This window comes from Dendronephthya gigantea, unplaced genomic scaffold (assembly GCF_004324835.1).
Source record: "Dendronephthya gigantea isolate DGI-Jeju-01 unplaced genomic scaffold, DenGig_1.0 000162F, whole genome shotgun sequence".
Taxonomy (NCBI): Eukaryota; Metazoa; Cnidaria; class Anthozoa; order Malacalcyonacea; family Nephtheidae; genus Dendronephthya; species Dendronephthya gigantea.
In genome coordinates, this window is record NW_021163172.1 from 160,611 (window position 1) to 186,025 (window position 25,415).

The 25,415-nt window shown below is 38.3% G+C and overlaps 2 protein-coding genes across 2 annotated transcripts; one reads left to right on the forward strand and one right to left on the reverse strand.

The window, feature by feature from the left end:
* The first annotated feature begins 6,610 nt into the window (after positions 1-6,610).
* On the forward strand, positions 6,611-8,713 carry LOC114537710 (zinc finger MYM-type protein 1-like). The gene has a single exon (XM_028558809.1). The coding sequence runs from the start codon at positions 6,611-6,613 to the stop codon at positions 8,711-8,713; it is 2,103 nt and encodes a 700-aa protein (XP_028414610.1).
* A 2,158-nt stretch (positions 8,714-10,871) lies between these two features.
* Positions 10,872-12,242, reverse strand: LOC114537711 (zinc finger BED domain-containing protein 4-like). The gene has a single exon (XM_028558810.1). The coding sequence runs from the start codon at positions 12,240-12,242 to the stop codon at positions 10,872-10,874; it is 1,371 nt and encodes a 456-aa protein (XP_028414611.1).
* Between the last annotated feature and the right edge of the window lie 13,173 nt (positions 12,243-25,415).

Consider the following 25,415-nt stretch of genomic DNA (forward strand, 5'->3'; position numbering starts at 1 on the left):
TATTATTAGTGGGTATATTGATGGCTTCTATCTGCAGGGTGATACATATGCTAAGTGTGCTACAAATGCTCTTGACACAGTTGAAACATTTGACTGCCTAGATCTAGTTATCCATCCTGATAAGTCCACTCCTTCCCCTTCTCAAGAGGTAATTATCCTAGGATTTGTGATTAACTTGATAACAATGACTATCCAAGTTACAAATAAGAAAAAAGAAAAAAATTAAAAAAAATTGTTTGATGTTATTGAATGTCCAGGGTTTCAAGTTTATTCTCTTTGTATCATATACGTATATTTATATATTTATTCCCTAAACTCAGTCCAACAAATTACAACCTTTTCACTTCAAGTCTCTGTCCTTCAAGTCCACTTATCAATCACAACCTTCCTAACAACTTATTAAATATTAACCCCATTATTAATAATATCAACCTTATTACATAATGTAACATCCAGCAAACATTCCTATCCAGCAGGTAGCCAAGATTATTGGTTACCTAGTCTCCTCCTTACCTGGTGTTCAGTATGGGGCTCTTCATTGTAGGTACCTTGAAATGGATAAAAAAGATGCTCCTAAAAGAGCTAAGGGTAATTTTGATTCCTCTATGACTGTCTCTGAGGATGGCTTGATAGAGTTATGATGGTGGGTCACCCATCTTGAACAGAGTTTTTGATTTCTTTTCATTCCTTCTATTGATATAACTATATACTCTGATGCATCCCTAGAAAGATGGGGAGTTGTACTAGGTGATACATCTTCATTGGGAAGATGGTTGCCAGATGAATGCACCCATCACATAAACTACATTGAACTTTTGGCTGCATTTTTTGCCCCTAAACTGTTCTGCACCACTCTTAAGTGGTGTAAGCATGTAAAACTCATGATAGATAACACCACAGCAGTAGCTGTAATAAATAACATTGGTTCTTGTCATAGCCGTATTTGCCGCTCTATGGGCTGCGAAATCTGGGAATTTTGTATAAAATACAACATTTGGCTTACTGCTGCAGACATTCCTGGTTCGCAGAATGTCTTAACACGCAAAGAATCTCGTCATTTTCATAATCCAGATAGCGAATGGAAACCAAACCATTGTCATTACATAATACGCTCAGTACCTTGAATTTTCACACTTAGATCGATCTTTTTGCATCACACTTAAATATAAAACAGTTCCCAACATATTGCTCTTATCCGCCAGATCCTGAAGCGGTGTTCGTTGATGCTTTCTCTATTTCGTGGATTGACTTGAAATCTTATTGTTTCCCCCCGTTTAGTTTTCTTTTACAGGCTGTAAAGAAAATAATTCAGGAGCATGCTAAGGAAATTTTAGTTATTCCCGACTGTCCCACCCAACCTTGGTATCCTTTGCTAGCTTCTCTTCATGTTCCACCTCCTGTGGTCCTACAACCCAGTCACAAACTACTGAACCTCGGTCGGAAATCATCGGAAACAACTCATCCCCTTTGCAAGAAGCTCAAACTTTTGGTTTGTCATGTCTGCGGCAACAACTACAACAACCTGGCTACTCGTTAAGACCATTAACATAATTGAATCCTCTTGGAGAGACAGCACTAAGTCTCAGTACCAAGTGCATCTGCACAAATGGTTAAAATTTTGTATGAAGAGGCACTGTGATATCATCTCCCCTCCCTTACCACGGACGTTAGATTTTCTTCCATCGCTGTTTGACTCAGGTTTGTCTTATCGCTCAATCAACTCGGCGAGGTTTGCTTTATCTTCTATTTTGCAGTTAAGTGATAGTGAAGTCACTTTCGGACAGCTACCTATTGTTTAGCACTTTATGAAAGGTGTATTTGAACTGCGCCCGGCTCTACCGCGTTACCAGACAACATGGGATGTTAGCATGCAAGGTCTTATAGTTTTTTCGAAAGCAGCCTATACCTTCCGCGCTGACTTTGAAGGAGGTTACTGTTAAAGTTTCCTTCTTATTGACCTTACTCAGTGGACAACGCTGTCAAACTATTCATCTTCTCACTGTCGATAACATGATTCTCGTTGCGGACAAGTGCACTTTCCACGTCATGGAGAAAGTCAAACAGACACGTGTCGGAACTCATGTCAAACCCCTCGAGTTTTTGAAATATCCATTTGAGCCTCAGCTTTGCGTCGTTACTCATCTCTTAGAGTATATCAAGAGAAATGATGAAAATAGCCATGATAGAAAGCAATTGCTACTGAGTTATGTAAAACCGTATGGATCTGTTTCCAAAGATACTATATCTCGATGAATAAAGTCTGTTTTGGTAGCTGTATAGGTTTATATGTTAGCAAACTTAAAGGTCATAGTGTTCGAGCAGCAACTACATCCTTTTTAGCGTCCAATAACTGTAACATTAAAGATGTTATGTTATCCGCAGGATGGTCGAATAAACAGACATTTCAACGGTTTTATAATAAACCGAGCGAGGAGGAATTTAATTTTGGCGCTTCGGTGTTAGAGTGCTATACAAACGTTAATTGTTCCTAGAATATATAATATACTATATATATAATGTACTTCTCTATATATCGAGATGTCTTTCCACTTGGTTTTATCACCCTGGCTATAGTTAGAGTGCATGGTTTGTGTATCTCTGCAGGACAAAGCCCTCGCTGATTGCTCTGAAATCTCGTACAACGTCACAAGACTTAGGCTGATGACGAAATAGAATTGAAAATTAAACGAGACTTACCTGGAAGTTGAAGTTGGATTTGGCCTCGAGTGTGAGAGTTGTACGCCCCCCCCCCCTGTTCTCTCCCATTCCCTTACTTGCAGTCCACTCTCACACTCATCACGTCCGTGCGGTCTTTGTCTGGTAAAGCTCTAAAGACTGATTGGCGCATGCGCTGCACTCTCTCTCGTACAACTCTCTGATTCCAGGCTGATGACTCATACAATCCAAATCAAATTTCAACTTCCAGGTAAGTCTCGTTTAATTTTCAATTTTATCTCTTGTGAGATAAGATTTAAATTCAATGCCAATGATTCTCGATATGAATGAAATAAACAATGATTTTTGTTTCCAATAACAAAGATATGTGCGGCATCTTTTTCAAGTAAACTTTCTTGAAAGAAACACGACTGTTTGGAAATTCAGTAGCAAGTAGCCATAAGTGGCGGACACCTCTCTGAAGCAACGTTTACAAGTCACTCCAATTACCATCCGATTTTTTGTGCGATTTTCGTCTTTTGATTGATGTGAACGAGAAAATAGTTATGATGTAATGGTGTGTAGGTGTTATTATCTGAACAATCATAACTAAATCTACTTGTTTACATCTATCAAAAGAAGAAGATGGGGGCAACAATTGCAAATGTAAACTTGTCTTAATACATGCACCTCTTCAATACAGACATCTCTCTGATATGAACATATTTTCAACTGCACAATTCGTCAAGTCAGGAATGGTTAAGATTCATCCTCTGCTAATGATGTGAATTATTGCAAGTGCGTGTGAAGAGATAAACAATTGTGATATCAACAGCTCGTATAACTCAGGTATATTTACTGCATTCGTTTATTCATTCATTCGTTCGTTCATTTGAGCCGAGCTCAAACTCTTGGCTGAGTTAACAACCTCAAGAGACAGTCGAAACTCTCTGCAGAGAAAAACTTCACAAACTACACACGGTTAAATTTTGTTAGATTACATCTGATGCCTGTCTGTCGTCATGCTGGATTTTGATTTTGAAGAGCGAATGTTGTATTGTAATTATTTTATCCATGTTCTGGTATAACACGAGTTTACTCGCAAGGTTTTAAAAAGCAATTATTCTGGTGGGAGCTAACTCAACTGATCATGTACAACTCTTTCATTCCTTGTAGATAACTGTGATTTTACGCGTGGTAAATATTGTCATTGGGTCCGTGATAAAAACCAGCGCTGCTATTGACAAACAACAAAGAGAAGATTGAGACAATCCAGGAAGACTGGACCCAGTCGAGACCACACTACAGACTCAGGTATGAAATAAGAGTGATCTCATGACCACCATCATTATTATGAATAGTCATTACCTCATTACTCTACATCGCTTCCATCATTGTCCATGATTGTCAATTGTTATCCATCGACGCACAAGATTATCATATTTAATCATACCAACCCATCCATAATTATACATCAACATCCCTGAACATCAATCATCATTCTCGTCTTCATTATCATGGTTGCGGCGATCTCCGTTGAGATTTTCGTTTTTTGATAGATGTGATCGTGTCGATAAGTTACGAGTTTTCAAATAAGGGTCCTTAAACACCGAGCTTTTGTAAATATTCATTCATCTCAATCTGGCTTAGATCAGATGTCATAATAGATATTTACGAGACGTCATCATTCGTTCGTGCTGAGTGAGAAATTTAAAAAAAGACTTCGCGAAACAGGCGGAAAGAGCGTTAGTATTCCTTACCTTGAATTGTTTAGACTGTCTCGTGAATCTAATAAAATAACTTGAGGTAAAACTTGATGCGTTTTTCCAATCATTTTCCTTGTTTTGATTGGGTTCCCTGTACACTCACTTTTCTCGACATGACAAACGCCCCCATATTGGAATGAATTTACTCTCTAACAAGTAAACAATAAGCGTTGAATTCATTCTTGAAATAACTTTAATCTATCATTTTTTACTAAATATGTGATTGATTGTTTCAACTCATAATCATAGAAAAGTTTGATTTTAACTCTTCAAGTGGGAACGTCAAGCCTTGTGTCAGCAACAGTCTGCACCTGATTTACTTTGCTTTAAAATTTGATTGATAGCTCTATTAAAATGAGCATTATTTTAAACCTTGGGAACTAGGCTGGAAACTTCTCAAAGAAGAAAGTACGTGACACAAATCATTAGGATCCCCGCCACGTTCTTTATACTATAAAAACAATTTGAATTTTTGCAAGCATTACCAAAGATACGTAGATCTCGTTCAAATACACTTTTCTCTGATCCCAGTTCGATATCATGGAAAAGAATATTGTGTTAAGATGATCGTAAGAAACTCTGTTAATGAGTGACAGGAATATTTGTGTAAAAAGCCCGCACTAACATATTGTAGGTGAAGAAACTTAGCGGGATTCCCGCCTGGAAATTTCCATATGGTAAAATTACAGGATGAACATACCACAAGATTGTGAGGAATTCAACGCAAGAATGAATCTGCTTTGACATATTGTCGTGTGTTTAGTCAAAGTTTAGCAGTCGCTTGGAGTAAAGAAACTTGGTATGTCTTCAATTGTGACAAGTATTCTCAGCAGGGGCGCCGGAACCACGGGGGCAGCGGGGGCAGCTGCCCCCCCTGCCCTTTGTTCACGGGGGCAGCGGGGGCAGCTTGCCCTTTATATGTTCATAGGCATTGAATGTATATATTTTCAGGCAATTTGGGAATTAATTCCCAATGAATCGTTGCAAACTTGTAGTTGTCAGTTTTTATAGTCATCGGCCGATACTCCTACTGCCTACTGACAAGTTTAAAACCCGTGTAAAATTGAATTGCTACTCCATTCCGCTGTCCACTGGTGTTTTTTATACGGTTGTGGGTTGCGTAAGAGATAAATGGCGGACGCGCGAGGGTATGACGGTTGTCCCAGGGATAATTAGGGATTGATGTACACATGCACAAGGAAATATGGGAGCTTGCCTATCCAAAGCGAATTGATATGAATTATTGATAAAGGTAATTTCATACATATTATTGATATTAAGTATTCAAAGCTCTTCTATCTCGATCAGTATTCTAGGACCTAGGTTTCTTGCCAAAGAAGTGTACATTGAAAAGTGTACAGGTGAAAATGCCAAAGCATGAAGGGTTTTAGGTTTACTATTTCACAATTATTTACCAAATGTGAGCTGTGATAACAAGCCATCTCGTAAATATGCAGCTTGTAATTAACGAACCTGAGGTCACTAATTGTTTGAGTATAATTTCCCAGAGAGAAAACAGGGCCTAAAAATTTGTATAATTGTATTTTCGCAAATTTCTAGATTTCATGTTTACAATGGCTTTAAAACGAAAGAGTGCTTTGCAAATGTTTTAGGGAAGTCAGTTCAAGCGTAGTTTTGCTTCTTGTAGTATTTTTATTTAAGCACGAGTATTTTCATTTGTATATTTCGGTATATTGACACTTCGCAAATTTGAGTATTTGACCGAGGTGGCGACATGGCGTGCGCTGAGAGAATAATGGCGCCAGCGCTACTATATGTCAGCACTTGAATAAAGAAATACTTCATCTAAAAGCAATCTAATAGAAGGCCACCTGTGACTTGTAAAATATAAAACACAGATGTTTACTTTAAAGATGCTTACTAGATGTTCCCTTTACGAGTTCCGATACTTAAATTATATAAAAAACTCTTTCAGTGACAATACAATGCCAAGAGCAAATCGCTTGCAAAGTGTTGCTAGGAAGCAACTTTTAGAAGCTTCTAAAGCTAGGGGCCAAACTAAACTGTCCTTTTCCACACAATCTATCGCTTTTAATGATAATGCTGAGTGTACCACAGAAGAGAGACATAGCAGTGTTAGTGATGCCTCCACTTTATGTGATGAAACAGACGATCCTTGGATTAAAGCCACGAATTATGACTTTCGTTTTACATCGAGCGTGAAAAAAATGAGTGAAAACAAAGGAAGGTATTTTCAAAAGGAATGGTTTCATCACCATAACTGGTTGTGGTACCACCAAGAAAAAAGGGCTGCGTTTTGTGGAGAATGCACCTTGTTTCGACAACCACATGATTACTCGCCGTTTATCTTCTCCGATAAGGCAGAAGGTTTTAAAAACTGGAAAAAAGGCAAGGAAAGAATAGAGGAACATGAACGCAGTGAACAGCATCGAAGTGCTGCTAAAGAATCCAAAAAAGACCAACCTGACGTAGCTTGTCAAATAGATAGTGAGCGACGAAAGCAGCAACAACTGAGACAGACTGGTTTAGTCGCTCACTTGGATACTATGAAAACTCTCTTAAGGCAGGGACTTGCTATTCGAGGTCATCAAGATGAAGAATCCAATATTGCTCAATTTAATAGGGACAAAGCCAAAAGTAACCCCGGCTTGAAAATGCTAATAAGTGAAAAATATTTCTCTCACGATATCCTAAATGAGCAAGAAAGATTGATAGTGTTGAATGCAAGACGAACATTAGTTGAAGAAATTAATTCAAACAATTTCTTTTCTATCATATGTGATGAAGCAAGCGATATTTCAAAATTGGAGCAATTGTCGTTTTCAGTCCGAACTTGCAACAACAGTTACGAGACAACCGAAAACTTCATTGGCGTATTGTCATGCGACCAAGGCTTGACATCAGACGCTTTGTTGAAGTATATTCACGACATAATGTTGCGATGCAATATGGACACAAAAAAGCTCGTTGGCACAGCTTTTGACGGAGCATCGTCTATGACACGACTTGCCGCACTCATGAAAGAAAAGTTTGGGGATAACATAATCCATATCCACTGTTTTGCACATTGCAATGAGCTTGTGTTTAAAGATGCCACAAAATTGTCCCCGTTGATTGCTGAAGCACAAGATCTGTGCGAAGATTTGTATGTTCTAGTGGGCGTGAGTCCAAAACGTGTCCTTCTTTTTGAGAATATACAAAAAGAAATCGCTAATTCTTCAGAGAGCTTCTCAGAGATTCTGAAGTTAAAGAATTTATCTCGAACAAGATGGACGACAAGAGGTTCAGCAGCTGCGGTGCTCATAAAAAAAACTCCAGAGTTACAAGAGGCGTTAGAAATCTTATCAAAGGATCTTAGCATCACTCCTGAGTGTCGTGCAAAATCACGTGGATTGCTTGGAAAAGTTAGATCAGTGCGACCGATGTTTCAAGTGGTTGTTATGCATGAACTTGCAAATTTATTAGAAAATAATTCCAAGAATTTACAATCCGCATCACTCACGGCAGAACAAGCAGTTTATAGTATAAAGAAATTGCAAGTGCGTCTACAGGAGATAAGGTCCGAAGAAGAGTTTCAACGTCTGTATGAGCAGACAATGAAGTTGGCAGAGTTACGAGAAGAACATGAAACACAAAAGTCAAAAAGGCAAAGAAAAGCTCCATGTCGTCTGTCCGAGTATGTTGCTCATTCAAGTTCGCCATCATCTGCGACAGAAATGAATATTACAACGGAATTACTGCGTATTTATTATGAAGCTGTTGATGCTGTGGTGGAAGCACTACAGGGACGTTTTCGTCAAGAAGATTTAGAGATTCTTGAAGCAATAGAGTCATGTTTACTTGCAGCAGCAAACAAAAAAAATTCCTCAGAAGAAGTTCGACCACAGTTAAAAAGTTTACCAGCAGTTATTAATACTGATATCTTGGAGGAGCAGCTAAAAGAGCTACCAGTTGTGTTAAAGCTTTACAACGCAGAACATGCATTACCTATCAAGACGGTCACCACCCTATCGACGCTTTGTGAAATTTTGAACTCTAGAAAGAGCATCAAGGAATGCCTTTCGGAAGTTCATAAACTGTTGACATTTTACATGTCAGTTCCCATCAGCTCCGCTACAGCAGAAAGAACTTTTAGCACAATGCGCCGTATCAAGTCATGGCTCAGATCGACCATGTCCGAGAACACCCTAAATAATAGAATGTTCGCTGCTATCCACAAAGGACGAATTGACGAAATAAATAGCGAAAATATTGCTAAAGAGTTCATAGTGGCAAACGAACAACGGCGACGTTATTTTGGAAAATGTTAATTAAAAGGTTTAATTAACTCTATCGTGGAATAACTAGTTTGTTACTGTTTGTTTATATAATTTCATCATTTCAATTTTTCATTAAAGCATTATTACATCTTTATTTTGTAATTTTTGTTCTTTAATATCGGTTTATTGCCGAAAGCAGAAGCGCACAACGTTGAATTCCATAAGAAACCATTCTTTATTTGAAGATTGAAAAAAGACATGCATTTTCTAACTTTAAGTCTAACTTTTTTTCTTGTTTTCTTAACAAACTAAAGTGCCCTTTTTCGAGTTGCTGCCCCCCCTGCCTTTGACTGTGTCCGGCGCCCCTGATTCTCAGTTCAACACTTGGTTTATTATGGAATAAGGTCAGAGACTCGACAGCAGACAAACTCAAAGAAGGCGACGTAACCGATGCAGAAATTCGAAAGATTGTCGTACGAGAGTTAAATGATATCAAGTCTAAAATCGATGGCCTTTCTAGATCAACTTTACTCGCCAGTTATAATTTTCTAGAAGAAGGAGTAGAGTTACTCAGTGTTTCTCTTGATAAATCAAATCCGGAGCAGAAAGAGAGCGAAACTCCGGACGAACCAGGTGAACCTTCGAGCGTTATTCAGTCTGGTATTTTAAACCAAGCAATAGAGCTTCCTCGCGCCATGGAAAAGCTTAAAATCAACTCGGACAGAGAGTTTGAAACTGCGAGAAAAAGACTCGAGAAAGCGCGCGAGAAAGCAACAACTGCTTTTTGGAATGAGGCATTTAGTATCGAAGATCGAATTTTTGCTGCGAAGCTACGAATAGTTTCAGAAATACTGGAACATCTCGATAGTCCTGAGACCGCTATCACTGGGTGTTTGTTGTTTTTAAAGAAGCTTCATAGCTTACCAGCCATTCAAGAGATATTCTCGGTGTATTTGAACGGTGGAGTCAAATCGTTGTTGAATAAAACTCAACGAGTGGAGAACGTCAAGTCGGTTATGTTAATAAACTATGTGCTGTTGCAATATGTCGGGAAATTCAGCAGCAAGCATTCGTTTGAAGTGTTCGCCTGCATGCCAACGATTGAACTTCCTGATCGTAGTTTTCACCCAATAAAAAATTGGAAAGAAATTTCAACAAGAAAGTCTATGGGAGAGGAATTACCTCATTCTTCCTACGAACAGTTCCTTGATGAAGAAATAAAACCCTACTGCTCTGCTGTGAACAGTCAGGGGGATGTTCTTACTGTCCCTCTTGGGTCTCGTGACGACATCATGATTATCCATGAGGCAGGAAAAATCAAACGGGTTAAAATACCTCAATTTGCAGGTTATTTTTTATTTGCGCTTGCTGTTGATATGAATAACAATGTTTACGTGGTGAGAAGACGTTCTCGTGAAGGATTCATGTTGACGATATTGGACGAGAATTACAATGTAAAAGCAAATCATACATTGGATTTTCTCGAGGACAAAAGTTTCTGTAATATTAAGATCGTGATATGCAAAGACGATGATATTATCATCATCCAAGGCGAAGACACTCATGTGTATGTTTGTGACAAGACGTGTCAATTGAAATACAAGTTTAAACGCGACTCGAGTGAGGCATTTTTATTGAGTATTTCCCAGCAGAATGAAATCATGATACCAACAGACGATCGTACAGCGGTTCAAATATACACCAAGGAAGGAAATTTGAAGACAACTTTAAAAGTCCCAGAAGATCATAAGGTATGGAGCGTGGCATTTCACTACGAAATTTGTAAAATATTGGTTTTAACCTGGAATTTAAAAAAAAAAAATTCCTATTTCATTCTGTGCTACCCTGAAGCAGGCGGGGAGCTGGAGACTCTTACCTTATTTTGTAAATATGGAGATATATCTTTTTCCAATCTGGTATCCCATCCCAAGGGTCCTGTTGTTGTTGTAAGAGATAGTGATGGGCGATACCAGCTTTTTCTGTTCGATACGATACCAATCCCGATACCATAAATTTTAGTCGATACCGATACCAAAATCGATACCGATACTTAATTTTTTTGCATATATTAAAATTCTTTAAAACAACAAACATTACATACAATGATATATTAAATGAATATACAATGAATAATTGTATCAAATCTAAATTTTCAAATCTAAACAATATCAAAATATAAACATGTTTGATGCTCTCCTTAACTATATTGCTACATGTTTTTATTCAAGAACAGCATCATGTTAACATTCTTTGCCTTCAGCCTGTTCCGACGAATAGAAACAAGCTCACCCGCCTTAGAAAATAATCTTTCAGATGGAACAGATGTACCAGGAACACTTAAATATTTCTTGGCAAGTTGAGAGAGTAGACTAAAGCGTTTTTCATTTATCTTCCACCAGGATAATGGATCTTCTAATCTTGGCAGAACATCTTCACCAAAATATGTTCTGACTTCAACGGTTGCTTTGCTAGTGGAACTTCTTGCATTCTGTGAGTCGATCACCTTTTTATCGAAGAACTCCCACAAACCAGACGATGGTTCACCTACTTCACCACAGCTTTGCATATTACCATCTTGTTCTTCAGCAGGAAATTCTGTTGCTGCTGTGATCAAGTCTTTAGCTTCCTGAGTGATCCACTGTTCCCCTTGCCGAGCAGCCTCGCTATTTGAAAAAGCCATCTTCTTCAACCTTGGGTCCATCAATGTTGAAAGAGCAAGGAGGTGAGCACGCTCTATTGCGGTGTATCTTCGACGCATTTGAGCACTCAATTCTGATCCAAGTGTGGTTTCATGTGAACGTCCAGCAGTTATGTGTTGAAGTGATCTTGCCAATGGTATTGCCTTCGAAATGGACACATATTTGTCGGCTGAGATCTCCCTTGTAGCAGCTTCGAATGGTTGTAAAATAGACAGTGACGCTTCTAGTAATTTAACATCTGCAAGTGAAAGGCACAATTCATTGCGACTATTCAGGCAAAGAGCTGTTGTGATTGCTTGGTGTTGCTCAAGAATTCGTTCAAACATGTAAAATGTTGAATTCCACCTGGTGTCTACCTCCTGGATAAGCTTATGTTCTGGAAGTTTGAGCTGAAATTGTACTTCCTTCAATTTCTCAGTGGCTTTTACACTCTGATGGAAAAACGTCACAATTTGCTTACATCTTTTTTTTAAATCATTAACTCTTTCATCTGACTTAATTGCCTCGGAAACAATTAAGTTTAATGTGTGCGCAAAGCAAGGGACGTGTATCCAGCCAGTGATTTTCACAGCTGCAACAATATTCGAAGCATTATCTGTAACAATGGCAACAACTTTGGTTGATATATTCCAATTATCTGCGACCTGCAAGAGCGCATCAGCAATATGCTGAGCAGTGTGGCTCAAGTCAAATTTTAGAGTCTCTAAGACCAATGACATAAGCTCCCATGTAGCTGTAAGGAAATGACATGTGATGGTGATATAGCTTTCTGTAGTTCTGGATGTCCACAAGTCACTTGTGAGGGCTACATGTGAAACTTGGGAAATTTCCTTCTTCATTTCTTCCACTTTCTTGTTATAGGCATCAGGCAACATCCTCATGATAGATTTTCTAGAAGGGAGTTGGTACCTTGGGTCAAGTACATGTAACAGAGATTGAAACCCCTCATCCTCAACTACAGATACAGGTTGCATATCTTTTACAATCATTCTGAACACAGCTTCGTCGATTGTTTTTCGTTTCGTGGAAGTAGAAGAGTATTTGCTTTGTTGGGTTAGCAATTTCTGTATGGTGTTTTGCTGTGCCTTTGGAGTGACACCTTTTTTCTTCTTGATTTTTGTGTTCTCCCTCTCATTTTCTTTTCGTTTTTGCTCAGCCTCTTTATACTGAATGGGGTGCTTTGACTTCAAGTGCTAAAGAAAGTGACACATAAAACAATAATGCAATGAGACAGTGGATAGTTGGGACATAATGGGACAGGGGATAGTGGACTTCTAATTTTCTCACCAATTCTAGAAAAATAGACGTTAAATTGTTCTGCTATTTTGGTTTTATTATCCTCGTCGCGACCATTGATATTCAGCTTGCTTATTTGTCTAGTATTCTTCTTCTTTGAACCAGTTAGTATTTTCATTGACCTCCAAAAATTAAATAAATTTCGACGGATTATACTTTTATACTACAACATACCTTGAATAGATTGGTAGTGTTTAACGAGTGTTTTAAAGACTCCGAACATATTGTGCATTGTGCTTTTTCATCTTCCTTTGATAACTTCTTAAAATAGTCCCATACGACGCTTTTAGTAATAAGCTGGCGTTTGCCAGTTGACTGTGTACTTGCAGTTTGAGTTTCACTCGCATTTTCATCGTCTAAAATCACAAAATTGCACTCTTCAGAAAAAAGCTATCCACTGCACAATTAACTGAACTTGCAAACTGATAATAAAAAGAATTTATCATATACCTTCATCCATAATTCATTATTTCATCATTTGAATTTCTGTACTGAATCAACCACAAAGTGAAAAAGGCGCGACTTTATACATCTTTGCAAAATAAAGTATCCCCGAACACTGACAAAAATTTTGCAGGCTCGGTATCGAATCACCGATACTTTTTGCGAGTATCGAGAGTATCGATACTTTTGTTAGTTTTGTAAGTATCGGTGACTTCGATACTTTATCGATAGTATCGCCCATCACTAGTAAGAGACAGGCGCATCACTTACCTTTAATGAGATTTAGTATGAACTCTAAACAAACATTTCCTGCATAAAACGCAGTAATATAATTTGTAAGACTTTGCTCAGATTGCTGAATAATCCCAGTAAAGTATTCCTGTTTCTGTTGTAAGAGAGACAAGTGTAACTTATATTTAAATAATTTAGAATATATAGTTTTTTGACTTGCAAACATGGACAATAAGCTTTTAATGACATTTAAAAGTGTATGAATCCTATTTCATATGATATAATATAGTGAAAAGTTTCTTTGCTCTTGTAATAAATAATCAGGTTTTTAACATAATAAACTTATGAAACCACCCCTGGCTAAGCTTAGAGCTATGATTAGTGGGTATATTGATGGCTTCTATCTGCAGGGTGATACATATGCTAAGTGTGCTACAAAGGCTCTTGACACAGTTGAAACATTTGACTGCCTAGATCTAGTTATCTATCCTGATAAGTCCACTCCTTCCCCTTCTCAAGAGGTAATTATCCTAGGATTTGTCATTAACTTGATAACAATGACTATCCAAGTTACAAATGAGAAAAGAGGAAAAAATTTAAAAATTTTTGTTTCATGTTATTCAATGTCCTGTGTTTTAAGTTTATTCTCTTTGTAACAGATACGTATATTTATATATTTATTTCCTAAACTCAGTCCAACAAATTACAACCTTTTCACTTCAAGTCTCTGTCCTTCACGCCCACTTATCAATCACAACCCTCCTAACAACTTATTAAATATTAACCCCATTATTAATAATATCAACCTTATTACATAATGTAACATCCAGCAGACATTCCTATCCAGCAGGTAGCCAAGATTATTGGTTACCTAGTCTCCTCCTTACCTAGGGTTCAGTATGGGGCTCTTCATTATTGGTACCTTGAAATGGATAAAAAAGATGATCCTAAAAGAGCTAAAGTAAATTTGGATTCCTCTATGACTGTCTCTGAGGATGGCTTGATAGAGTTACGATTGTGGGTCACCCATTTTGAAGAGAGTTTTAGATTTCTTTTCATTCCTCCTATTGATATAACTATATACTCTGATGCACCTCTAGAAAGATGGGGAGCTGTACTAGGTGATACATCTTCAGGGGGAAGATGGTTGCCAGATGAATGCACCCATCACATAAACTACATTGAACTTTTGGCTGCATTTTTTGCTCTTAAACTGTTCTGCATCACTCTTAAGTGGTGTAAGCATGTAAAACTCATGATAGATAACACCACAGCAGTAGATGTAATGAATAACATGGGTTCTTGTCATAGCCGTATTTGCCGCTCTATGGGCTGTGAAACCTGGAAATTTTGTATAAAATGCAACATTTGACTGCCTAGATCTAGTTATCCATCCTGATAAGTCAACTCCTTTCCCTTCTCAAGAGATAATTATCCTAGAATTTCTCATTAACTTGATAACAATAACTATCCAAGTTACAAATGAGAAAAAAGGGAAAACTTAAACAATTTTTGTTTGATGTTATTGAATGTCCAGTGTTTCAAGTTTATTCTCTTTGTAACATATACGTATATTTATATATTTATTCCCTAAACGCAGTCCAACAAATTACAATCTTTTCACTTCAAGTCTCTGTCCTTCATGCCCACTTATCAATCACAACTCTCCTAACAACTTATTAAATATTAACTCCATTATTAATAATATCAACCTTATTACATGATGTAACATCCAGCAGACATTCCTATCCAGCAGGTAGCCAAGATTATTGGTTACCTAGTCTCCTCCTTACCTGGGGTTCAGTATGGGGCTCTCCATTATAGGTAGCTTGAAATGGATAAAAAAGATGCTCCTAAAAGAGCTAAGGGTAATTTTGATTCCTCTATGACTGTCTCTGAGGTTGGCTTGATAGAGTTACGATGGTGGGTCACCCATCTTGAAGAGAGTTTTAGATTTCTTTTCATTCCTCCTATTGATATCACTATATACTCTGATGCACCCCTAGAAAGATGGGGAGCTGTACTAGGTGATACATCTTCAGGGGGAAAATGGTCGCCAGCTGAATGCACCCATCACATAAACTACATTGAACTTTTGGCTGCATTTTTTGCCCTTAAACTGTTCTGAACCACTCTTAAGTGGTGTAAGCATGTAAAACTCATGATAGATAACACCACAGCAGTAGCTGTAATAAATAACATGTGTTCTTGAAACGTTAATTGTTCCTAGGATATATAATTGTAGTGCATTAGCACAATTAAGTAATGAAGTGTGACTAATGAGCATGCAAATTAGAATAAGTGTACAGGGTGTCTCCAAAAAAACGCAATCACTTAAATATTCGAAAAAATTAATACAGCTCTAAAGCGCAATAGATAAGCACCTCTGGGAATTGAAAATGGCTCTTAATCCTTCATTTAAAATGCTAAAAGTAATTTTAGCCGAACTATTGTGCAAACCCGAACAATATTAATATTCTTGCACATTTAAGTGTTGCGTTTTTTTTGAGACACCCTGTATATTGACAGCGATTACATGCAGTGTAGGTTTTAGTGTATGTTTTTGATCGCAAGAAGCGGCTGAAGGCCAGATTAAGAATCAGTCAGAACAAGTTGTGGACGAGCGAAGACAACTAGTCGGTATTGTTATTGAAGACACGGGAATGAGGGCGAGAGAAATATGTTTGTTGTTAACTGAGCAGAAGAGAATTATAAAGACGCAGCAAGTAATGAAACAGTATAGTTCATTGAGGAGATAAGAGATTGGCAGCGAACACGAACAGAATTATTAAACGAATTAAAGGAGTCGCGAATGAAGTTTTAACAATTAATCGTCGGTTAAGTGATTTTTGAAGCGGATATTTACTGTAGATTTGACAAATTGAGACGAGGGATCATCGAAGAAGGGAAAGTTAAAGACGAAACTGAAGCTTTAGATATGTACTCAAGTCTTCTGGCGTCGACAATCGAGGATATGAAACAAGAAATTAAAGCGGAATTTAGCCAAGAGATTAGCAAAGACATTGATGATAAACTTTCTTGCATACAAAGTGACTCAACACCTCAAGTAATCGGGCGCGTGCGAGTAAAACCGGTTGACAACACTTTTGGAGAAATACCAAAGTTATCAAAAACAAGAAAATCGGGCGAGTACAGTTCAAAGAGCGATACATCAATATTACATGAAGTACATCAACCAACGCAGAGACCAACAACATTTAATTATGATGGCAAAACGTCCTGGGATACATATAGAACACAATTTGAAATTGTCGCACAAATATAAATGGCTTGGACGATCGGGAAAAGGCAGCTTTTCTTTCAACCAGTTTGCAGGGACAAGCAGTAAACGTCTTAAATTGTCTGTCAGATTCAAGTAAGCGTGACTACAAAACTCTGTTGCAAGCATTAGATCGCCGTTACGGGACCTTGTGTCAGTCCGAATTAAATCGAGCTACTTTACGAAATCGTTTACGACGTCGCGACGAAAGCCTCCCAGAATTGGCTGGAGACATTGAAAGATTGCTTGGACTTGCATATCCTAATATCACGTCAGAAATGCTTGAAGCCTTGGCTGAGGATCATTTTGTGGATGCGGTGTACGACGACGAGATTCGCTTACGAATTGCGCAGAGCAGACCACTATGAAACTACACTGCGACAAGCCTTTGAACTTGTCTTGGAGTTAGAGTCGTTCGCACTGGCCAGCAAACGACGGTCGTGGTATGTGCGCGAGATCCGGATTGAAGAACCCCGAGACCAAACTCGATAACCAAAACCACTCCGTGGAAGAGTATGATGGATCAACTAAATGAATTGACAAAAGAAATGAGAAATTTCACCGGCAAAATGGGCAGACAGCCAGACATGAATACAAGGTTTAACAGATCAACTTCACCTCCGTGGAAATGCTGAACGTGTCGTGGAAATCACTTGCAGAAGGACTGCCCTGATTACCACCGATCAAGAATGAATCAACCCATTAATGGAAACGAAGAGAAAAACTGGGAATAGAGAAATCGACCACTTGAAGGAAATCTCGAAAGTCGTCGCCAAAAAATGCGGAATGATCGCAGAAGTTCGTCAACAGAGGGTAATACGCGAATTCAGGGAAACGGAGGGTAGCTGGGTGGGCAAGGGGTCTGGATCCAGCTAATAAACACGCGAAAGAAACGCGCGAAAGCCTGCTCATAAACAACGATAGCGGACAACAAAGTAGTGACTTTGGTGCAAAAGAGAGAGAGAGAGAAAGTCAATTGATAAACCGCGACAATCTAGTTGCACGAAAATGTGATTCTGGAAAGACAGTTTTCGAACAAATTAGTAAGGAGGCTTACTAATTTAACAAGGCTCCCCTTAAGACCTATTTAGTTGGAGCACCAATCGAAAGAATCTGTGTAGACATCAAGCGAAATCAGAAGAAGCAAACAAATATTTGCTGGTATGCATGGACTACTTTACCAAATGACTCGAGCGTATCCGATTACTGCATTCGTTTGTTCATTCGTTTGTTCATTCAAGATTCATCCTCTGCTAATGATGTGAATTATTGCAAGTGCGTGTGAAGAGATAAACAATTGTGATATCAACAGCTCGTGTAACTCAGGTATATTTACTGCATTCGTTTATTCATTCATTCGTTCGTTCATTTGAGCCGAGCTCAAACTCTTGGCTGAGTTAACAACCTCAAGAGACAGTCGAAACTCTCTGCAGAGAAAAACTTCACAAACTACACACACTTAAATTTTGTTAGATTACATCTGATGTCTGTCTTTCGACACGCGGGATTTTTATTTTGAAGAGCGAATGTTGTATTGTAATTATTTTATCCATGTTCTGGTATAACACGAGTTTACTCGCAAGGTTTTGATAAGCAATTATTCTGGTGAGAGCTAACTCAACTGATGATGTACAACTCTTTCATTGCTTGTAGATAACTGTGATTTTACGCGTGGTAAATATTGTCATTGAGTCCGTGATAAAAACCAGCGCTGCTATTGACAAACAAAGAGAAGATTGAGACAATCCAGGTAGACTGGACCCAGTCGAGACGACACTACAGACTCAGGTATGAAATAAGAGTGATCTCATGACCACCATCATTATTATGAATAATCATTACTTCATTACTTTACATCGCTTCCATCATTGTCCATGATTGTCAATTGTTATCCATCGATGCACAAGATTATCATATTTAATCACACCATGCCATAATTATTCATCAACATCCCTGAACATCAATCATTATTCTCGTCTTCATGATCATGGTTGCGGAGATCTCCGTTGAGATTTTCGTCTTTTGATGGATGTGATCGTGTCGATAAATTACGTGTTTTCAAATAAGGGTCCTTATACACAGAGCTTTTTAAGTTTTAACTATTCATTCATTTCGTAGATCCTCGCTAACTCGAACTCCCAAGGGGAAAGAAAAATTTTTCGAGTTAGCGAGGGTTCGAGTTAGCCGGAGTTGGTGTCAGATTACGTTTATTATAAGTTATTAGATACAGTAATGTATAAAATTCAATCGAATCATCAAGGGATATCATGCTTACCAACATGAATTGTCGTCAAGAGTGGACGACGTTTTAAATTTAAAATATTAAAAAGATCGAAAAAATACAAAAGGAACTAAAAAGGCTAGACAATAACGACCGTGGCACCACACAAAATCTTTCAAAATCTCGCATTTTAAGGTATGACGATCTGCGAAACCAAAACAAAGTTCGAGTTAACCGGATATATTTGACCAAGAGAAAAACAAAATTTGTTCGAATTAGCGAGGAGTTCGAGTTAAGCGAGTTCGAGTTAAGCGGACTAAATTACCATAGAGAACATTACCAAATCCAAGGGGAAATGGATTTAGTTTGAGGTAGTAAGGAGTTCGAGTTAGGCGAGTTTGAGTTAGCGGGGGACTACTGTAGTTATTTACGAGACGTCAACATTCGTTCGTGCTGAGTGTGAAATTAAAAAAAAGATATCGCCAAACAGGCGGAAAGAGCGTTAGTATTCTCCACCTTAAATTGTTTAGACTGTCTCGTGAATCTAATAAAATAACTTGAAGTAATCCTCGATGCTTTTTTCCAGTTATTTTCATTGTTTTGCTTGGGTTCCCTGTACACTCACTTTTCTCGACATGACAAACGCCCCCATATTGGAATTAATTTATTCTCAGACAAGTAAACAATAAGCGTTGAATTCTTTCTTGAAATAACTTTAATCGATCATTTTTCTTAAATATGTGATTGATTGTTTCAACTCATAATCATAGAAAAGTTTGATTTTCACTCTTCAAGTGGGAACGTCAAGCTTTGTCTCAGCAACAGTCTGCACCTGATTTACTTTGCTTTAAAATTTGATTGATAGCTCTATTAAAATGAGCAATATTTTAAACCGTATGAACTAGGCTGGAGACTTCTCAAAGAAAGAAAATGACACAAATCATCAGGATCCCCGCCACGTCCTTTATACGATAAAAACACTTTGAATTTTTGCAAGCATTAACAAAGATACGTAGATCTCGTTCAAATACACTTTTCTCTGATCCCAGTTCGATATCATGGAAAAGAATATTGTGTTAAGATGATCGTAAGAAACTCTGTGAATGAAGTGACAGAAATATTTGTACAAAAAGCCCGCACTAACATATTGTAGGTGAAGAAACTTAGCGGGATTCCCGCCTGGAAATTTCCATATGGTAAAATTACAGGATGAACATACCACAAGATTGTGAGGAATTCAACGCAAGAATGAATCTGCTTTGACATATTGTCTTGTGTTTAGTCAAAGTTTAGCATCGCTTGGAGTACAGAAACTCGGTATGTCTTCAATTGTGACAAGTATTCTCAGTTCAACAGTTGGTTTATTATGGAATAAGGTCAGAGACTCGACGGCAGACAAACTGAAAGACGGCGATGTAACCGATGCAGAAATTCGTAAGATTGTCGTACGAGAGTTAAATGATATCAAGTCCAAAATCGATGGCCTTTCTAGATCAACTTTACTCGCCAGTTACGATTTCCTTCAAGAAGGAGTAAAGATACTCAGTGTTTCTCTTGATAAATCAAATCCCGAGCAGAAAGCGAGCGAAACTCAGTACGAACCAGGTAAACCTTCGAGCGTTATTCAGTCTGGTTTCTTAAACCAAGCAATAGAGCTTCCTCGCGCCATGGAAAAGCTTAAAATCAACTCGGACAGAGAGTTTGAAACTGCGAGAGAAAGATTCAAGAAAGCGCGCGAGACAGCAACCACTACTTTCAGGAATGAAGCATTTAGTATCGAAGATCGAATTTTTGCTGCGAAGCTACGAATAGTTTCAGAAATACTGGAACATCTCGATAGTCCTGAGACCGCAATCGCTGGGTGTTTGTCGTTTTTGGAGACCCTCCATAGCTTACCAGCCATTCAAGAGATATTCTCGGTGTATTTGAACGGTGGAATCAAATCGGTGTTGAATAAAACTCAACGAGTGGAGAACGTTAAGTCGGTTATGTTAATCAACTATGTGTTGTTTCAATATGTCGGGAAATTCAGCAGCAAGTATTCGTTTCAAGTGCCCGCCTGCATGCCAACGATTGAACTTCCTGATCGTAGTTGTTTTCACCCAATAAGAAATTGGAACGAAATTTCAACAGGAAACTCTATGGGAGAGGAATTGCCTCATGCTCCCTACGAACAGTTCCTTGATGAAGAAATAAAGTACTACTACTCTGCTGTGAACAGTCAGGGGGATGTTCTTACTTACCCTGGTACTGGGTCTAATGACCACATCATGATTATCCATGAGGGAGGGAAAATCAAACTGGTTAAAATACCTGAATTTGCAGGTGATATTTTAGTGCCGCTTGCTGTTGATATGAATAACAATGTTTACGTTGTGAGAGGACGTTCAGGTGGAGGATTCATGTTGACGATATTGGACGAGAATTACAATGTAAAAGCAAATCATACATTGGATTTTCTCGACGGCAAAAATTTTTCTCGAGTTAAGATCGCGATATGCAAAGACGATGATATTATCATCATCGAACACGAAGACCCTCATGTGTATGTTTGTGACAAGACGGGTCAATTGAAATGCAAGTTTAAACGTGACTCGAATGCGGCATTTTCATTGAGAATATCCCAGCAGAATGAAATCATAATACGAACAGACGATCGTACGGCGGTTCAAATATACACCATGGAAGGAAATCTGAAGAGAACAATAAAAGTCCCAGAAGATCATGAGGTATGCAGCGTCGCATTTCACTACGAAATTTGTAAAATATTGGTTTTAACCTGGGTTAAGGAGAAACTTTCCCATTTTATTCTGTGCTACCCTGAAGCAGGCGGGGAGCGAGAGTCTCTTACCTTCTTTTGTAAAGATAAAATGTCCTTCTTTTCCAAACTGGTATCCCATCCCAAGGGTCCTGTTGTTGTTGTTGGAGACAGAAGCATCACTTACCTTTAATGAGATTTAGTATGAACAAATATTTCCTGCATAAAACACAGTAAATACTTGTCTGAAATAGTGGAACTTTGAGTTAACTAAAGCAAACAATAGATGCAGCATGGTTTATATAATTTGTGAGACTTTGCTGAATTACGTCCCATTAAAGTGTTCCTGTTTCTGTTGTAAGAGAGACAAGTGTAACTTATATTTTTAAATTTAAATGATAATGTTTCTTGACATTTGCCAGGGTGGACAATAAGCTTTTAATGACATTTAAAAGTGTATGAATCCTATTTCATATGATATAATATAGTGAAAACTTTCTTTGCCTTGTAATAGATGATCAGGTTCTTAACATAATAAAGATAATCATGCATGTTTCCGTGTGTTAGATAGATATTCAACTTTGTAAATACCGTGTCCCAGGGAAACCCTTCCAGTCGATTTCAAGGCTACAGCCCGGAAGCCTTTTTTAGGCCAACAGGGGAGGGGGATATATCCACCCTAGAACAACTTTTGCCAAGGGTTTCATAAACAACAGGTGTCCTCTGCCCCTCTCAAAAAGAAGCCCAAGAACAACTCACATTTTTAAAGTTCCAGCCTCAGTTAAATAGTTTTTTCCTTTTATGGAGAGACATTTTTAAATGCTCCGGTAAACATGAAGGAATAAATGTTGCATACCCTGCACTCAAAGCAAGAATGTACGCAAACACGCAGACGACGTTTAATTCGACTGACAGGACGTTTTAATGGATGTGTAGTAGCCCGATGCCGTAGAACCGAAATGATCAGCATCATGCATATCCCTGAGAGTTGAAAGAAGTAAACTAGATTGTTGACAAGACAATACCCGACCGTGGAATAATCCAGAAGCTTTTGAATTCCAAGAAATGTACGATTATGCATCCAAGATCACAAATTGCGAGCTGTAGAATCAAAAAGTAGTAGTTCTTCTTCAACAATTTTCTTTCTGTTAAAATGGAGAATATAACGATAAAGTTCCCAAGAATTCCAAAAACAACGACTGAAATTAAGGAATATGTGAAGAAATCATCATGCACTAATTTGCATTTCACACACACACAAGCCTCTACTTTACACCACTATAAAATTCATGGAGTAAAACTTTAAAATCGCTGTTTCGCTTTTTCCACTGTTCGTCGATATCTGTATGAATAGAACAGCCGTTTTGCGACAATTTGGTAATAATCGAATTCCTTTTACCTTCTAAAATAAGGATTTTGGAAACATGCAGCATTGCAATTACTATCGCCTAAATATCCTTTCCGATAATACCTTGGCTTGTGTACAGTAAGGGCTGTCGACGAAGGCTTCCATATCATAATTTTTTTATTACAAGTGCAGCCTCGTACCCAGGTGCTTTAATAGTAAAATATATAGCGTTGCATTCAGTTATTGTGTAGAGGTCAACCGTTATATATTTTACTATTAAAGCGCCTGGGTACGAGGCTGGGTCAATGGTGTTTTCCAAGGGGCAGTTATCTTCTTACTATTTGGAATGGGCTGGACTTACTTCAGAGAGCTCTATACTTGAAACAGTTTTCGGAGTGGAATTAGACTTCTCAAACTTTTGGTTTGTCATGTCTGCGGCAACAACTACAACAACCTGGCTACTCGTTAAGACCATTAACATAATTGAATCCTCTTGGAGAGACAGCACTAAATCTCAGTACCAAGTGCATCTGCAGAAATGGTTAAAATTTTGTATGAAGAGGCACTGTGATATCATCTCCCCTCCCTTACCACGGACATTAGATTTTCTGTCATCGCTGTTTGACTCGGGTTTGTCCTATCGCTCAATCAACTGGGCGAGGTTTGCTTTATCTTCTATTTTGCAGTTAAGTGATAGTGAAGTCACTTTCGGACAGCTACCTATTGTTTAGCACTTTATGAAAGGTGTATTCGAACTGCGCCCGGCTCTACCGCGTTACCAGACAACATGGGATGTTAGCAAGGTCTTATAGTTTTTTCGAAAGCAGCCTATACCTTCCGCGCTGACTTTGAAGGAGCTTACTGTTAAAGTTTCCTTCTTATTGACCTTACTCAGTGGACAACGCTGTCAAACTATTCATCTTCTCACTGTCGATAACATGATTCTCGATGCGGACAAGTGCACTTTCCACGTCATGGAGAAAGTCAAACAGACACGTGTCGGAACTCATGTCAAACCCCTCGAGTTTTTGAAATATCCATTTGAGCCTCAGCTTTGCGTCGTTATTCATCTCTTAGAGTATATCAAGAGAACTGATGAAAATAACCGTGATAGAAAGCAATTTATACTGAGTTATGTGAAACCGTATGAAGATACTATATCTCGATGGGTAAAGTCGGTTTTGATAGCTGTAGGTTTAGATGTTAGCAAATTTAAAGGTCGTAGTGTTCGAGCAGCAACTACATCCTTTTTAGCGTCCAATAAATATAACATTAAGGATATTATGTTATCCGCAGGATGGTCGAATGAACAGACATTTCAACGATTTTATAATAAACCGAGCGAGGAGGAATTCAATTTTCACGCTTTGGTGTTAGAGTGCTATACAAACGATAACAAATAAACCGCGACAATCATGTTGCACGAATATGTGATTCTGGAAAGACAGTTGTTGAACAAATTAGTAAGCAGGCTTACTAATTTAGCAAGGCTCCCATTGAGACCTATTTAGTTGGAGCACCAATCGAAAGAATCATTGTAGACATCAACCGAAATCAGAAGAAGGAAACAAATATCTGCTGGTATGCATGGACTACTTTACCAAATGACTCGAGCGTATCCGATTGCTGCATTCGTTTATTCATTCATTCGTTCGTTCATTTGAGCCGAGCTCAAACTCTTGGCTGAGTTAACAACCTCAAGAGGCAGTCGAAACTCTCTGCAGAGAAAAACTTCACAAACTACACACGCTTAAATTTTGTTAGATTACATCTGATGCCTGTCTTTCGACATGCTGGATTTTGATTTTGAAGAGCGAATGTTGTATTGTAATTATTTTATTCATGTTCTGGTATAACACGAATTTACTCGCAAGGTTTTGATAAGCAATTATTCTGGTGAGAGCTAACTCAACCGATGATGTACAACTCTTTCATTCCTTGTAGATAATTGTCATTTTACGCGTGGTAAATATTGTCATTGGGTCCGTGATAAAAACCAGCGCTGCTATTGACAAACAAAGAGATGATTGAGACAATCCAGGAACACTGGACCCAGTCGAGACCACACTACAGACTCAGGTATGAAATAAGAGTGATCTCATGACCACCATCATTATTATGAATAGTCATTACCTCATTACTCTACATCGCTTCCATCATTGTCCATGATTGTCAATTGTTATCCATCGATGCACAAGATTATCATCTTCAATTATACGTAACGATCCATCGTTATCCATGAAAATGTACCAGATCTGGTCACACTGACTTCAATATTTACAGGTGCCACAGTTTCCTCCCTCAACGACGACCAACGCAAATCTGTAACACTGGAAGCAATCAAGACCACACAACTTGCACTGGTAAGAAATAGAAGTGATTCATCATCACCATTTCTCATCATCACCACCGTGCAATAACACGGGGTATCCTTACCCCATCTATCTATATCGTTGTCCATCGTTGTCCATCGGCA